The 18,099-nt window shown below is 46.9% G+C and overlaps 1 protein-coding gene across 9 annotated transcripts in view; it reads left to right on the forward strand.

The window, feature by feature from the left end:
* Window positions 1–865: 865 nt before the first annotated feature.
* MTA1 (metastasis associated 1) overlaps window positions 866–18,099 on the forward strand; it is a 203,744-nt gene continuing 186,510 nt past the window's right edge. For all 9 annotated transcript variants that reach the window (XM_066608606.1, XM_066608608.1, XM_066608607.1 and 6 more), the window contains exon 1: window positions 866–1,193. In XM_066608606.1, coding sequence (XP_066464703.1) covers window positions 1,166–1,193 — 28 coding nt within the window. In that variant the 5' untranslated portion in view covers window positions 866–1,165. The remainder of the gene's footprint in view (window positions 1,194–18,099) is intronic.

Raw genomic sequence — 18,099 nt, forward strand, 5'->3', positions numbered from 1 at the left:
GATGAACCAACCATAGGACGTAAATGTATATACATTCGTCGGAATGTAATAAACAATTAGCGGCCACTCTTCACAGACTGCAAGTGGAAGACTTAGGCTAGGTTCACACGAGAAAGAAATCCCGTGGAATGGCCGAATGGACATTCAGCGAGATTTCCGCGGCAGAAAGGCTGCTTCAAATGGCGTGGGTTTGAAGTGGCTCTTCAGCCTGTATTTCGCTATGGAAATCTCTCCCCATAGAGAGAAGAGAGTCTGCTAGCGGAAACGGTGATACATTTGACATGTCGCGGACATGTTTGAATTTCGCGCAGCTTGTCAGCAGCATGCGGACGAAAATTTTGCAAATCTCATCCACTTTGCTGCTTAGTTTTGGGTTTAAAAATGCAGGGATTTCCACCCCGTGTGAACCTAGCCTTACAGTGCGCCGCCTTCTTGTCACTGCAGAAAGTCCCTGAGCGGTGGCCTGTTGCAAATTTCTCAGTGGGCTCAGGATATACCTTCTACATGGAATAACCCTCAAACTCCCAACTAATGGTCCTCAGTGCTGTGTGTCACCTTTGCAGCAGTGAAAGGGTTACTGCCTGTGACTTTTAGTCCTGGCGAACCTAAAGCATACCGGTCTCTATAAACGGTGGTGATGACAGGCACTATAGTGCCCACAACTGGGCGCAAAGGGCAGCAGACGGGCGAGCAGAACCGCTTTACTATTAAATAAGGAGTCGAAAGAGTCTATTGTTTTTGCTAAAGCCGAACCAAACGACCTAGCTTCTCCAAAAAAAGCCATCAATGCTGGAGGAAGCATTATTGTAGTGGGAGGGAAGAGAGGCTTGTAGTCAGTGACTGCTTCCTCCCCGGCCTCCTCCCCTCAGCCCAGCACTGTGTTTCTTCTCCTCTCTCCTTCCTTCAAGCACATTGCCATCAGGAGGCAGGGCACTGCCCCTTTAAATGCATCCTTTTCCCCTCCTCCTCCTCCTCCTCGGCTGATCGATCCACCATTTTCCCCCCAAAAAAAGAAGCTTGGAAAAAAACCACAAGATTTTGGGGGGGAAATTGACCCTGGTTTTTAGGAGCTACAGGAAAAAAAAAACGGGACCCCCTCCAAGGACTTCGGAATAGAAAGTGGCCGAGGGTGGTGGGGGGGCGCCCTCCACCCTCCCTGCTAGCCATGGCTGCCAACATGTACAGGGTCGGAGGTAAGAGGCAGAGAATGCGCTGTGTGCCCGGTGCGCGGGAGGCGCGCTGTTGTCTGCTTACATTCCCGCACTCGTCTCTGCTGCCCCTGCTGGAAGCAATTAGGGGTAAGAGGAGGAGACAGCGGACTGCACCGTGCAGCTGCTGAAGAACCTCTTGCCCCTCATTCTGTGGGCTATGTTAGTGTGAGGGAGCAGGCCCCGCAGCCTGCCTATGTGGGTGACGTCGTGGCTGTGGCGCCCCCCATTGTCGCATGTTGTTTATCAGCTTTTGCGCCCTCCCTGCCGCCGCCGCTGCCTGCTCGCATCCCAGTCATGTCTGACAGCTCCTGCCATGCTGGGGATTAGAACGTGTTATGGTGGCTGTACGTTTTCTGTCCCCCTCCTCCTTTGGAGGGCGGTATAGTAATAACGGGGGTGAGAGAAAGGTAAAAAGGCTGCAGTCAATATGGCGAGGGAGGGGGCTGCTAGGACACAAAAGAGCCTGAACGCCACCACAGGCGGCAGGAAGAGGCGGCAGACATGGGGCTGCTGCTGCTGGCGGGGCTCGCCTCACAAACTGTTTGCAGATGGCCGCTACTACAAAATGTCAGGAGGGGTTTTGGATGGGCTTTGGGTTTCCGAAGGCTCGGTGTCCGGTCGGTGTTGGGGTCGGGACCGCATCCAGGGCTAATGGCGCAAAACGTGAGACGTTTACCACAAAAAATGGCATTGAGGCCGGATTTGCACGTGTGTTTGCGCAGTCGACTGCGTTTGTAGGCCAGCTGCACAGCGGCGTATTTGCGCGTGCGATGCATCGTGACTAGAACGCACGGATAGGTTCGTTCACATAAGTGTTTTTCTCTCACGTTTCAGTTGCGCCAAAAAAAAAATTTAAAAAAACCCGCCGTTTTTCCTGCATGTAGAGAGAATGGGATGCGTGAATGCAAAACGCTAGTAGAGACGTAAAACACTGCGCAGGAAAAAGAAGACATCTTGAATTAAGGCCGGACGGACACGTCCATAAGCATAAGACGCTGTGTGACTTACCTCCGTGTAGCCGGCAGTGACGCAGCCTGGCGCAATATTGCACTGAGCTTCACAGCGAATCGCACGTACGCAGTCCATCGCAAGTCTGAGCGAAACTGCGTAAGGCAATGTATCTGCCTGCAAAATGACTGTGTATCACGCACGTAATACGAACTTATTATATGCCCGTGTGAGCTTGGCCCAAGTCATTCCAATGTCTGGGAGTATTGGTGGTGGGTTTTTTTTCGGTGCACGCTAATGCACATGCCTTGCGTATGCGAAAAGTACAGTAAAATACGCCAATGTGGGTGCAAAAATGAAAAATAGTACTGTTCGTCCCGCAAGTAAAACCATGCTCGCTGCCCACTGTACTTTTTGCGTGTGGTAATTGTGCACATTTGTAAGCACTAAAAAACCCCGCAGCCACGGTCATGTATGTTGAAATGGCTCATTAGCCTAATTTGTTTCATATGTTCAATTTTCCTGTGCACGGAAATAAAACATGCTATGGATATCATTTATGTATTTAATTTTTTTTTTTTTGCGCAGTAGAATTGCACACGCAAAATGTGCGCAGGTGAACAAACCCAAATTAATGGGTTGTATTCACTGGGTGGTATTCAAATACGACCGTGTCAATCTGCTCTTAAACTGGTTCTCTGCCATTTAAGGAGCTACTCAAATAACCTGGGATAGTATAATGGGCATGTACCAGTAGGGCCACATATACCCCAGGCTAGTGTAATGGGCATGTACTGTGCCAGTAGGGCCACACATAACCCGGAATAGTATATTGGCCACGTACTGTGCCAGTAGGGCCACACATAACCCGGAATAGTATATTGGCCACGAACTGTGCCAGTAGGGCCACACATAACCCGGAATAGTATATTGGCCATGTACTGTGCGAGAAGGGCCACACATAACCCGGAATAGTATATTGGGCACGTACTGTGCCAGTAGGGCCACACATAACCCGGAATAGTATATTGGCCACGAACTGTGCCAGTAGGGCCACACATAACCCGGAATAGTATATTGGCCACGAACTGTGCCAGTAGGGCCACACATAACCCGGAATAGTATATTGACCACGAACTGTGCCAGTAGGGCCACACATAACCCGGAATAGTATATTGGCCACGAACTGTGCCAGTAGGGCCACACATAACCCGGAATAGTATATTGGCCACGAACTGTGCCAGTAGGGCCACACATAACCCGGAATAGTATATTGGCCACGAACTGTGCCAGTAGGGCCACACATAACCCGGAATAGTATATTGGCCACGAACTGTGTCAGTAGGGCCACACATAACCCGGAATAGTATATTGGCCACGAACTGTGCCAGTAGGGCCACACATAACCCGGAATAGTATATTGGCCACGAACTGTGCCAGTAGGGCCACACATAACCCGGAATAGTATATTGGCCACGAACTGTGCCAGTAGGGCAACACATAACCCGGAATAGTATTATGGGCCACGTACTGTGCCAGTAGGGCCACACATAACCCGGAATAGTATTATGGGCCACGTACTGTGCCAGTAGGGCAACACATAACCCGGAATAGTATTATGGGCCACGTACTGTGCCAATAGGGCCACAAATAGCCCAGGATAATGTAATGGGCATGTACTGTGCCAGTAGGGCCACAAATAACCCGGGATAGTATATTGGGCATCCACTGTGCCAGTGGGGCCACAAATAACCTGGAATAGTATATTGGGCATGTACTGTGCCAGTGGGGCGACAAATAACCCGGAATAGTATATTAACATAGTATGTTAAACTGAATGAAGACAATGTCCATCTAATTCAGCCTGTTTCAACCTCCTTGTTGATCCAGAGGAAGGCAAAAACCCCAAGAGGCAGAAGCCAATTGGCCCTTTCGGGGGAAAAATTCCTTCCAGACTCCCTGATGGCAATCAGAATTATCCCTGTATCAACCTTTAATAGTTCCGACCTGAATGTAAGACCCGGATCTACAACCCCGCTGGTCACCCAATGTTTACATCCTGTAATATCCTTCCGCTCTAGAAAGACATCTAGTCCGCTCTTAAACTCCTCTATGGATTTTGCCATCACCACGTCCTCAGGCAGAGAGTTCCACAGTCTCACTGCTCTTACAGTAAAGAACTCCCTTCTGTGTTGGTGACAAAACCTGCTTTCTTCTAGACGTAGCGGATGCCTTCTTGTTACTGTCGCATTCCTGGGCATAAACAGATCATGGGAGAGATCCTTGTATTGTCCCCTCATGTATTTATACATAGTTATTTGATTGCCCCATAGTCGTCTTTTTTCCAGGGTAAATAATCCTAATTTTGATAGCCTCTCTGGGTATTCCAGTCCCCTCGTTCCATGTATTAGTTTAGTTGTCCTTCTTTGAACCCCCTCCAGCACTGTAACATCTTTCCTGAGCTCTGGTGACCAGAACTGTGTGCAGTATTCCATGTGAGGCCTGACAAGTGCCTTATATAGTGGGAGGATAATGTTCTCGTACCTCTTTTAATACACTCCAAGACTTTGCTTTTGCAGCAGCTCACTGGCATTGGTTGCTCAAGATAAATCTACAATCCACTAGTAACCCCATGTCTTTTTCCATATCACTTTTCCCTAGCAGTACCCCATTTAGTGTATATTGGTGACATCCGTTTCTCCTGCCCATGTGCATAACCTTACATTTATCAACATTAACCTTCATTTGCCATTTTTCTGCCCAAGCCCCCAGCTTATTTGGGTCCGTTTGTAGCCGCACATTGTCCTCCGTTGCATTAATTATATTGTATAATTTTGTGTCATCTGCAAATATTGAAATTTTGTTGTGCAGCTCCACTATCAGGTCGTTGATAAATATATTGAACAGAATGGGGCCTAATACTGAACCCTGTGGCACTGCACTAGTGACTGTGGTCCAATCAGAGTATGAACCATTTATTACCACCCTCTGCTTTCTATCATTGAGCCAATTCTTTACCCAGATACACACGTTTTCACCCAATCCAAGCGCCTCATTTTGTATATCAACCTATTATGCGGCACGGTGTCAAATGCTTTAGAGAAATCCAGATATACGACATCAATAGACTCTCCCAGGTCCAGCCTAGAACTTACTTCATCGTAGAAGCTGATCAGATTGGTCTGACATGATCGACCCCTCATAAACCCATGCTGGTGAGGAGTTATTCTGTTTGTTCTCATTGAGGTATTGTATGATGGCGTTTCTAAGAAACCCCTCAAATATTTTTCCAGTTATTGAGGTGAGACTTTTACTGGTCTGTAGTTTCCAGGCTCTCTTTTGGACCCCTTTTTGTATATTGGAACTACATTGGCAATACACCACTCCAGTGGTACAACCCCAATCTTGATATTCCATAAATATTAGAAATAGCAGCCTAGCTATCATATCACTTAGTTCCCTTAGAACCCTAGGGTGTATTCCATCTGGGCCCGGCGATTTATCAATTTTAATCTTCTTTAAACGGCTTTGCACTTCCTCCTATGTTAGGCATGTAATATTTTGCGAGGGGTTCGTTTTTATTCCCCTGCATCTTTTGTGACATTTCCTTTTTTGTTCGTGAATACTCTTGAAAATAAACTATTTAATAGATTTGCCCCCTCCCCCCACCCCCACCCCATTGTCTTCTATGATTTCTCCTGCATTATTTGTTAAAGGGCCAGTACTCTCAGAGCAAATCTTTTTACATTTTAATATAATTGAAAAATAGTTTCGGGTTGTTTTTGCTCTCTTTGGCAATTAGTCTTTCTACCTCCTCCTTAGCAATTTTGATCTTTTCTTTACATATTTCGTTTTTTTCCCTGTAAGATTTTAGCGCTTTTTCGCTGCCTTAGTAGTTGAAACCCTTTTTTTTTTCGTTTATTGCCCCCCCCCTTACAGTCTTGTCGAGCCACATTGGTTTCCTTCTACTTGTGTTTCTTTTATTTTTAAAGGGTATGAACTGATCACATGAGGTGATTAGGATCTTTTTAAACTTTTCTCATTTGTTGTCTATACTGATATTTTTGAGGATGTTGTCCCAATTAATGTTACCGATAGTAGTTCTGAGCTGATCAAATTTTGCCTTACTAAAGTTTAGTTTATTTGTCGCTCCCTGAAAAGGTTTTTTATTAATTGACAGCTAGAAATTGCCATATATATTCGCGTATAAGCCTAGTTTTTCAGCACATTTTTTAATGCTGAAAAAGCCCCCTCGGCTTATACTTGTGTGAGGTAAAAAAAACAAAACCCTGCAGTACTCCCCTCCCAGCCAGCGTCTGTGTCACCGGCGCGATGGTCTTCCTGGCAGTGCAGCAAGCTGCTTGAGAATTCTCCCCGCTGTCATCTCCATGATCAGCTTTGAATTCCCCCGTTGTCAGTGCTGTGTGTAGGTAAGCGCTGTGATTGGATTGAGGGCCAGCCGATCACAACCGGCGCTCGATCATTCACAGCCATTCAGTGGATGACATCACTGAATGGCTGTGATAGGTTTATCGAGCGCCAGCTGTGATTGGCTGGTGCTCGATCCAATCACAGCGTTTATTTACACAGCGCTGACGGCGGGGAAATTCAAAGCCGAGCAGGGAGATGTCAGCGGGGAGAATTCTCAAGCAGCTTGCCCCACCGCCGGAGAGACAGGCGCCGGCTGGGAGGTGAGTATTGCATTTTTTCTTTACCTAGTATATACTTGAGTATAGCTAGGCGTATACTCGTCAATAAGTTTTACCAGTTTTTTGTGGTAAAACTTATTGACTCGGGTCGGCTAATATACGAGTATATACGGTAATTATTTTGTGGTCACTATTTCCCAAGTGCCCCTCAACCTGCACCCCCATTATTCGGTCCGGTTTGTTAGTTAATACTAAGTTCAGAGTGGCCCTCCCTGTAGTTGGTTCCCGCACAAGTTGGGTAAGGTAGTTATTTTTAAATGTTCTCAAGAATTTATCACCCCTATGAGATTTGCAGCTCTCGTTATCCCAAATGATTTTTGGATAATTAAAGTCCCCCGTAATAATTACTTTTTTACGGTTTGACACCTCTTCTATCTGCCTTAATAGTAAGATTTCAGCTTCTTCTGTTGCTTTTGGTGGCCTATAGAAAACCCCTATCAATATTTTTTTTTTTTCTCCCTGTATTTCAACCCACGGGGATTCGATATGTTCATCTCCTGCACCTATATCATCTCGTAGCCTCTGCATTAAGTAGGATTTACATATAGACATACCCCTCCCCCTTTCTGGTTTCCACAGTCTCTTCTGAAGAGATTGTAACCTTGCAAATTCACCGCCCAATTGCTAGTTAGTTATCTCGCTTGGATGACGAGGGTCCGTAGCATTGATCTAGAATGACCCCGAACGAGAGTGTTGCTCCATTCAGTGTTAATGTCAGAGGAGGTAGCGTTGCCTATCTGTTGCACCCACGAGCGCCGCGAATGACCAGGAGGCCTCCTCCATTCGGCAGGGAGTAGTCTCTTGATTTTCCTAGCAATTAACATAGTTCGTTAGGCTGAATGAAGACAATGTCCATCTAGTCCAGCCTGTCTATCCTCCTGTGTTGATCCAGAGGAAGGCAAAAAACCACAAGGGCAGAAGCCAATTAGCCCTTTTGGGGAAACAATTCCTTCCCGACTCCCTAATGGCAATCAGACTGTTCCCTGGATCAACCCCTAATAGTTCCTACCTGCCTGTATACCCAGATTAACAATTAACTTAAGATTTATATCCTATAATGTCCTTCCTCTCCAGAAAGACATCAAGTCCCCTTTTAAACTCCTCTATGGATTTTGCCATCACCACATCCTCAGGCAGAGTTCCACAGTCTAACTCCTCTTACAGTAAAGAATCCCCTTCTATGTTGGTGATGAAACCTACTTTCCTCTAATCGTAACGGATGTCCTCTTGTTACCATCGCGGTCCTGGGTGTAAACAGATCATGGGAGAGATCCTTGTATTCTCCCCTCATGTATTTATACATAGTTATTTGATCACCCCTTAGCCGTCTTTTTTCTAGTGTAAATAATCCCAATTTGGATAGCCTCTCTGGGTATTCCAGTCCCTTCATTCCATGTATTAGTTTAGTTGCCCTTCTTTGAACCCCCTCCAGCACTGTAGCATCCTTCCTGAGCACCGGTGACCAGAACTGTACGCAGTATTCCATGTGAGGCATGATATAATGGAAAGATAATGTTCTCATCCTTCGCCCCTATACCTCTTTTAATGCACCCCAAGACTTTATTTGCCTTTGCAGCAGCTGACTGGCATTGGTTACTCCACTTTAGTCTACTATCCACTAATACCCCCAGGTCCTTTTCCATATCCCTTTTTCCTAGCGGTACTCTATTAATTGAATATTGGTGACATCCGTTTCTCCTGCCCATGTGCATAGTCTTACATTTTTCAACATTGAACTTCATTTGCCATTTTTCTGCCCAAGCCCCCAGCTTATCCAGGTCCATTTATAGTCGCTCATTGTCCTCCGGTGCATTAATTATATTGTATAATTTTGTGTCATCTGCAAATATTGATATTTTGCTGTGCAGCCCCTCTATCAGGTCGTTGATAAATATGTTGAACAGAGTGGGGCCTAATACCGAACCCTGTGGCACCCCGCTAGCGACTGTGGTCCAATCAGACTACGAACCATTTATTACCACCCTCTGCTTTCTATCATTGAGCCAATTTTTTACCCACTTACACACGTTTTCGCCCAGTCCGAGCTGTCTCATTTTGTATATTAGCCTATTATGTGGCACGGTGTCAAAGGCTTTAGAGAAGTCGATATACGAGATCAATAGATTCTCCCCGGTCCAGCTTAGAGCTTCATCGTAGAAACTGATCAGATTTGTCTGACATGAGCGACTCTTTATGAATCCATGCTGGTGAGGAGTTATTCCCTTGTTTTCCTTGAGGTACTCATCAATGGCGTCTCTCAGAATCCCCTCGAAAATTTTTCCCGTTACTGAAGTGAGACTTACTGGCCTGTAGTTACCAGGCTCACTTTTGCTCTCTTTTTTGTAAATTGGAACCACGTTGGCAATGTGCCAATCCAATGGTACTACACCGGTCTTGATAGTGTCTAGAAATATTAGATATAGCGGCCTAGCTATCTCGTCACTTAGTTCCCTTAGTATCCTTGAGTGTAATCCATCTGGGCCCGGCGATTTATCGATTTTAGTCTTCTTTAGTCGCTTCCGCACCTCCTCCTGCGTTAGGTATGAGATATTTTGTGATGGGTTCATTTTATTCCCCTACATTTCGTGTGGCATTTCTTTCTCGTTTGTGAATACACTTGAGAAGAAACTGTTTAGTAGATTTGCCTTCCCTCCGTCATTATGCAGCGGTTAGAGCACTGTGGGCCGGAATAGCTTCTGACAAGCGTGCAAACATGAATAAAAAGTGCAAGTCGTCTCCTTGTTATTGGTTTTGTGATGCACTCAAGCCCCGTGCAAGCCTGTATCTCGCTGTTTCTGATGAAGTCAAACCAATGGACTCGGAGAATCTGCCGTTGGCATCGCATGTGAAAGGACTCCAGACACTCAGTGGTTTGTGACAGCATGGTCCAGGACTCTGAGCTGTATAATAATGGTATTATGCAGGTCTGGTAAAATCGAATCTTAGTCCCGAGTGTTATGTTCTGCCTCCGCCAGAGTTTATCCAAGGACCTCATCGCCGAGGTTGCCAGTGCTATTCTCTGCAGGATGTCTGGAAGCGCCCTACCATCTGTGTGCTGAATGCTTCCGAGGTACACGAACTCACTGACAACGTCAGCATTCTGGCTGTTTACGTCTAGGTCCAGAGGGATTGCGCCAGCTCCTAGATTCTGCAGCTTAATTTTTTTTTTGCCAGAAGATGTGAAGCCCAAGACAGGATGCCTCAAAATCGAACTGTAGCAATGAGTGTCTCAGATTATTAGAAGCAACATCCAAGAGTGCAACATCGTCACCGTAGTCCAGGTCAGTGAAGTGGTACTCCGGATGAGTGACCCCCATTACATTGAACAATACGCTGAAGAATCTAGTCCATGGCCCTGCAGAAGAGTGCGGGAGTCAAGACGCAACCTTGTTGAACACCAGACGAGGTCTCAAAACTAGCAGAGGTTGAACTGTTGATACAGACTTTGGCGAATGTGCCCTGATGCATGTCTTTTAGTAGGTTTAGAAGCGATTTGGTGTCGCCAATGCCACGCAAGGCCTTCCAGAGGGCTTCTCTGTCGACCGAATCGAACACCGCCTTGAGATCGAAATGTGTGGCGAGGAGTGGTTTGTTAAATTCTCTATGGATCTCTGAGAGGAGCCTAAGAGCGAGTAAGGCATCCATGGTGGAGCGGCCTGCCGTGAAGCCTGACTGCTGGTGTCTCCGCTTGGAGGTCAGGAGTGTTTGTATCCTTGAGAGTAGAACATGCGCGAAGACCTTGCCAGGAACCGAAAGGAGCGTTATCGGCCTGTAGCTAGTGCATGCTGTTTTTGGGCCCTTCCCCTTGTACAGGGCGAGGATGATGCCCTCCTTCCATTCGACGGAGACTTTCCCACAAAACCAGACGCACAAATAGCTGATGTAAAGCAGTGCTTATCGGCTCAATTGCACATTTCAGCAGTTCAGGTGGAATGCCATCTGAGCCGGCGGCGCGTCCCTATCTAATTTTCTGAATAGCAGAATGGACCTCTTCCTGTGACGGAGCATCTGTAGACACAGAATGGTCATCCACAGCAACAGATGCGAGGTCATGGCACCGATTAGCCGGTGAATGGTTTAGGGTGGATGAGAAATGTTCATGCCAGCGTTGAAGAGTCTAGTCATGGTTGGTACAAGGGCTGCCATCAGATTTGTGGATTGGCGTATGCCGGCTGGTCCCTGAGGACCCTCGGATTCTGGTGACTGCTTTGTATGCTCCTCTTAGATTGTTTGTTTGACTTCCGACCCTCCTCAGCTACATACCATGCCGGGTTATTTGTGGGGCCACAAATAACCCGGCATGGTATGTTGGCCATGTACCGTGCCTGTAGGGCCACAAATAACCCGGCATGGTATGTTGGCCATGTACCGTGCCTGTAGGGCCACAAATAACCCGGCATGGTATGTTGGCCATGTACCGCGCCAGTGGGGCCACAAATAACCCGGCATGGTATGTTGGCCATGTACCGCGCCAGTGGGGCCACAAATAACCTGGCATGGTATGTTGGCCATGTACCGCGCCAGTGGGGCCACAAATAACCCGGCATGGTATGTTGGCCATGTACCGCGCCAGTGGGGCCACAAATAACCCGGCATGGTATGTTGGCCATGTACCGCGCCAGTGGGGCCACAAATAACCCGGCATGGTATGTTGGCCATGTACCGCGCCAGTGGGGCCACAAATAACCCGGCATGGTATGTTGGCCATGTACCGCGCCAGTGGGGCCACAAATAACCCGGCATGGTATGTTGGCCATGTACCGCGCCAGTGGGGCCACAAATAACCCGGCATGGTATGTTGGCCATGTACCGCGCCAGTGGGGCCACAAATAACCCGGCATGGTATGTTGGCCATGTACCGCGCCAGTGGGGCCACAAATAACCCGGCATGGTATGTTGGCCATGTACCGCGCCAGTGGGGCCACAAATACCCTGTTATTTTATATTGGCCATGTACCGCGCCAGTGGGGCCACAAATACCCTGTTATTTTATATTGGCCATGTACCGCGCCAGTGGGGCCACAAAAACCCTGTTATTTTATATTGGGCATGTACCGCGCCAGTGGGGTCACAAATACCCTGTTATTTTATATTGGGCATGTACCGTGCCAGTGGGGCCACAAATATTTTGGGATAGTATAATGGGCATGTACTGTGCCAGTAGGGCCACAGTCATGCAGATTACCGAGTCTACCGAGCATTGCAAGCTCCTTTGTAGACCCGGTCCGAGAATGCCAAAGGATCCCCGTTAGTCTACGGGGCCTGTCAGGTGCCGCTGTCCATCATGTATGAGATCCTGTGCTTGCACTGTTTTCACCGCTCTGCTCTTATGGAGCAGGACAGCAATGAACGCAGATGTGAACAGAGTCTAACGTGTCTGGTTACTGGAAACCCTGCTTCAATATTGCTGGCCACATGAAAGCAATAAGCAGAAGTATACTTGTGTATGAATGCCGGGATTCAGCGCTGCAGCCGCGGTGGAGCAGTATCTCGTGTGTAATTGCCTCTCAGTTCACTCACGCCCACATACGTGGAGCATTATCAGGTTGGCGGCACCTTTGTAACAACTTGTACACTCCAGACCCTTTTCCTTGGGCCACAGGGCGATCCAAGCATCACATCGTCGCATCCAATGACTATCATTTGTGTTGCGTTTCAACCTGCTGTGAATGTTGGATTGTGGTTGCATATACCAACTTTGACATCTATGGAAGTTACACGTGGCTCTGTTTAGTGGCCAGTCTTGTAATTGCAGTTGCAGCTTCCATTGAAACACTAGCCACTACACAGGGGTTTGAGCAGTAACTTCCACTCCGCCCCCTGTGTATAATGGCGCTGACAGCAGGCACACGCTCAGCTGATCGGCCTGGTTCCTGAGCGGTGGACCCCAGCCAATCAACTATTGAATAATCCTGAGGATAGGTCATCAAATAGTATTTGTGCCTGGAAAATCCCTGTAATGCACGTGTGTATCCGTGTGACATCTGTATGCATCTCATGTGTGATCTGTCTCTCGCCCAATTTTTTTTCTAGAAATGCGTGATAACGATCAGTGAAAAATGGAGTGCATGTAGATGTTCTCTGTTTCTTTTTGAGCACCCATTGACTTGAATGGGTGATTGTCATCGGGGAAGTTGCACCTGAGTAGGACATGCTTTTTTTTTTTCCGACCATGGACTACAAAAAAATACAGCATGTCTGTATAGCCCCATTTATTATAATGGGTCAGTTACAAATACAGACTGCACATGGACATCGCTCATGTAAATAAGCCCTTGGGTTGGGTTCCCATGGGGCGGAAATTTCACGCAATGTCTGCAGTGGGAATGCACAGAAATTCCACGAGATTTCCGCAGTCGAAAGGCTTTATTCCTCTGCAGAAATCTCTCCCCATAGAGAGAAGAGAGCCCGCAGTGGAAACGGCAATACAGTTGACATGGTGCAGATTTGATTTCCACTCCGCATGTCATTTTCGGCACTGCTTGCCCACAGCTGACTGTCAGCAGTGTGTGAACAAGATTTTTGCAAATCTCGTCCATTTTGCTGCTTAGTTGCAGGCTTAAAAATGCATGCGTAATGTCTGTGGAGGACCCGCCGCCCCTTGTGAACCCAGCCCTACCATTAGATCCACAAAAAAAACGAGCTAGCGGGTGCTTCTAATCTACCGTATATACCGGCGTATAAGACGACTTTTGAACCCCCGAAAAATCTGCTCTGAAGTCGGGGGTCGTCTTATACGCCGATAATACAAAAAAAAGAAAGTGTCAAAAAAAAAATCATTACTCGCCTCCCCCGGCGTTCTGCGGCGCTGCTGCAGGCTGTCGCTCCCTCCTGGTCCCCGGCAGATCATTGATGTCCTTGAATGGCTGTGATTGGCTGACGGCGTGTGTTAGCCAATCACAGTATTAGCTTTCTGGAGGCGGGGATTTCAAGCCCCGCATTCAGCGGTTGCACCCAGGCCCAGAAGCCTTAGGGGGGGGGGGGGGGGGAGTCTGAAACCACGGTGCTGGGCCTGGGATAGCAGGAGCGCAGGAAAACATCGCCAATAGGGTTGTGGGGGTGGGGACACTGTGAGCAGCAATGCACATCACGGACGGCAGAATCATACAGACCTGCAAGGGAGGCATCTCGCCAGCCAATCAGCTACATTCCCCCCCCCCCCCCCCCCCTCTGTCAGTCTTGTTTCCACCAGTCCTTATGGTGGCGTCAAGATACAATAATACCTAGTAAGGGTAAATCCTGTGGTCGGACCATGATACACATTCATATTATGGATGCAGAAATGTTTTAACAGTTTTAGTGGTCTCTAATCAGTGGCATAGGATTATTGTATCATGTAGGCTAGGGTTACACGGCGACTTGACTTTGGCTGTACCAGGGGTTGTGCAACCAAAGATCGCTGTAGCCCTGCGGACTCGCTTACATTGAGGTCAGTGGGGTCGCAGTGCGAGTTGCAAGTTGCAGGGATACACGTGATCTTTGGTTGCATGACCCCTGTCGCAGCGTTGGTGTGTAGCCATAAATGTACCTTGTGTAGATTGGATTTTGTGGGATTAGCTGACCATCTTGGGTGCACTATAGACTCCAGGGCATATTGCATCCACTGGGAGCTAAACTGCTTCCAAAGGTGTCTGGCTTGTTTCCCTCAGCCCATTTAAATACATGGAGTTGGGAGAAACACTTGGCCAACAGCTATCTTTTGTGCATATCCACCTTTCAAAATCTGCCACCAAAATGTTGCTTTTCTATGTCTTTGACCAGTCAGTTTAGAGGGATATATTTTGTTCCATGTGATCATAGTGTTCTTCCAGCCATTTAAAGGGGTTGTCCCGCGAAAGCAAGTGGGGTTCAGCACTTCTGTATGGCCATATTAATGCACTTTGTAATATACATCGTGCATTAATTATGAGCCATACAGAAGTTATTCACTTACCTGTTCCGTTGCTAGCGTCCCCGTCGCCATGGTGCCGTCTAATTTCAGCGTCTAATCGCCCGATTAGACACGCTTGCGCAGTCCGGTCTTCTCCCTTCTGAATGGGGCCGCTCGTGCTGGAGAGCTGCTCCTCATAGCTCCGCCCCGTCACGTGTGCTGATTCCAGCCAATCAGGAGGCTGGAATCGGCAATGGAACGCACAGAGCCCACGGTGCACCATGGGAGAAGACCTGCAGTCCACCGTGGGTGAAGATCCCGGCGGCCATCTTCGCAAGGTAAGTAAGAAGTCACCGGAACGCGGGGATTCGGGTAAGTACTATCCGTTTTTGTTTTTTTAAACCCCTGCATCGGGTTTGTCTCGCGCTGAACGGGGGGGGCTATTGAAAAAAAAAAAAACCCGTTTCGGCGCGGGACAACCCCTTTAAGGCCGGCTGCACACAGCAGAGCCTGATTCTACATGCGGGTTCCCGACTCAGAATCCATCTTTGACCCCGGCCAATGACCCTGCGTACCTGTCATTTCTGTACTGCAGATGACCGCGGACGCTCGCTGTCGGTCATGCGCAGTACAGATTTATTTCTCTAAATATTTGTATTACCTGCGCCGTTATTAGACGATGACGCGGGTACCCACAGTCTATCTGCAATGTCAATGGGCTGCGGGTCGGACGGCTTCCATTGACTTCAATGGAGGACGTCGGCGCGGAGTGCACTGTAAAATAGAGCACGGTGTGATATTTTCTCTGCTTGCTGAAATCTTAATTCCCTTCTGCAAGTGTGAAGGAAAAAAGCGAATTTTTTTCAATGCATGCTATTTGCTGTGGGTCCTTTGTGCAGACACTGACTGCAAATTTCGCATTAAAAATTCTGACTTGTTTTGCATAGGTGATATAATTACTATCAGCACTTCAGAAATTGTGTTCTCTTCATAGGGTATTCCCAAATTTCGACCTCTGATGGTATTTGTGAACTAGAGTTGAGGAACACTAAGGTGCACTATTGCTGAATCTTATGGTTGCTCATGAATATTCATGAGGTTTTGCCCAATTTTTTTTTTTTAAAGCCGAAACAATGATTGCTGTCCAGGCGTTCCATGTAGCATGAAATTTAACAAACATAAAGGCCTCACGTCAACGGGAAAGATATTTAGCAAATCCACGCGTGAAAAAAAAAAAAAAAAAGCAAATCCGCATCCAATAGGAAAGCATTAACTATCCACAGTTAATTAAATAGGCACGGATAGTATTTTAAGTCATTTGCCGATTTCATGCGCGTGAAAAAAAAACCGCAACATGCTACATTTTAGTGCGGATCAGACGTGCTGGAGCTCACAGAGCTCCTATCTCAGTTGATCTACCGCATGAAAAAAAAAATTATAGCGCAGAAATCTGTGTGGGCCTGATTTTCCCCGTGGACATGAGGTCAAAGGCTTTCCAGGCAAGCATTTTTCATAAACGTATGTCTGGTTGATCATAATGACAGTTTCTCTTATGTTGGGAGTGTTTTAAGCTTTTCCATATTCGCAATTTTGGTGGAATAGTATGTGAGCCAATATTCATAATGAAAAACGTTTGGTACCGTGTTAGCCAGCAGAGCAAAATGTGATTGTTCCCAGTAAGAGAAACTAAGTAATCTTGTAGATATGATACCTTTTAATGGCTAACAAAATTAGATGATGTTAATGCGAGCTTTCGGACTTCATCAAGGCATAATGACATGGATCTGAAGAGGCATGCATGTTTATACACACATACTTGTGACAAGACACATATATGGATGTGAGTAATTTGCACTTAAAAAAAAAAAGTCACTGGTAAGGGAGTGAAGGTTTTATGGTCCCTGAGTAAGACCCCATTTACACTGAAAGATGATCGTTCAAAAATCGCTCAAACGACAGTTTGAGTGACAGTTTTGAGCAATCATCCTTGCATAGTTTATAGTTGCTAATTAGCTACTAAAGAGCTATGCAGGCGGGGCAGGACACCGCCGCTATCGCTTGGCAAACAATACAGTTGTTTTGCACAAGCAAACGGCTGCATTTTTCTCCGCGCTTACAGCTCACGTCCCGCTGTGAACTACCGGCGGGAAACAAGCTGCAAGAATCTCATCAGCGCTGCTGACTGTGATAACAGTCTGCACTGCTAATAAGAGTTCATCGCTAAATTCTAAAAAACTAGAACTGAGCGAGGAAGGAATCGTGCACGATGTCCATGCATTTAGACGCAACGGTTATTGCTCAAAAGATGACTTTGGGCGAATTTTGAGCGAGAATCGTTGTCTAAATGGGCCTTTAGTGAATCCTGGCACAGAAATACAAATCTCTATAAGAAGTCACTGATAAGGGAGTGGAAGTTTTATGGTCCCTGAGTTAGTATTGGTGGGGGGTTTCACTAGGCCAGCAATGTGCTGTAGATTTCTCATACTGCCCACTCACGCATAAATCCTTGTGAATAATTTAACCCTCTAAGTGTCAAAAGTTGTTTTTGAATTTATATTCCCAAATTCTTCTATGGCTTTGTGACTTGAAATTGCCTTTCAGTATCTTAACTTTCATATCTTCGTGTCCATAACTAGAGAAATGCTCTAGAGAAAAGCAGGGGTGTAGTGACCGAGCGCAAACCTTACCGGGCGAGGGAGACAGCGGGGTTTAGAAGATAGCTGTCGTGGGTGGCTCTGCTGCTCCGCTACGTAGATCGGTTGTGGCGGCCTGGCTCAGATACACGCCAGTTGCAAGTTAACTTAAATTAGAGTGCCTAATGCCAATACCTTTGATCTTAATTAGGTTGAGGAAGATAATAACAGATGGTCCAGACATCAGAATTTATGGTAAACCAAGGGTATAAAAGTTTAGTTCAGTAAACATCATAATTAGGTAGATTTCTCTCTCACACACTCTGTAAACTTAAGTGACGCTGAGGTAACGTTATTTGTGGAGGAATGAAGGGAACTTAAGCTGGCACTCCTGTGGTTCTATCCTGCTGCTCTTCAGCAGTAGCTCTACTCACGATTGACAATGGCCGCTTGACTGCTGCTTCTGGGACATTTGAGGTCTTGCCCACACTGGGCATGCTTCTTCCAGTGGGACAGAAATGGACTCTCCGGTTACCGGGGCTCTCCTTCTCTGTCCACCATTCTTAGTCTTGGCTTAGACTAGGCTCAACGCTTGGTTACTGCTCTTACTTTCTTTCTCTTACTTTTTTCTTTTTCTTCCTCTTTCTGACTCTTTGACTGCCTCTAGACTTCTGCACTGCTATTTATAAACTCCTCTTCAGCTAACCCCAGGGAATTTTGGGTGAACC

This window comes from Eleutherodactylus coqui, chromosome 6 (assembly GCF_035609145.1).
Source record: "Eleutherodactylus coqui strain aEleCoq1 chromosome 6, aEleCoq1.hap1, whole genome shotgun sequence".
Classification (NCBI taxonomy): Eukaryota; Metazoa; Chordata; class Amphibia; order Anura; family Eleutherodactylidae; genus Eleutherodactylus; species Eleutherodactylus coqui.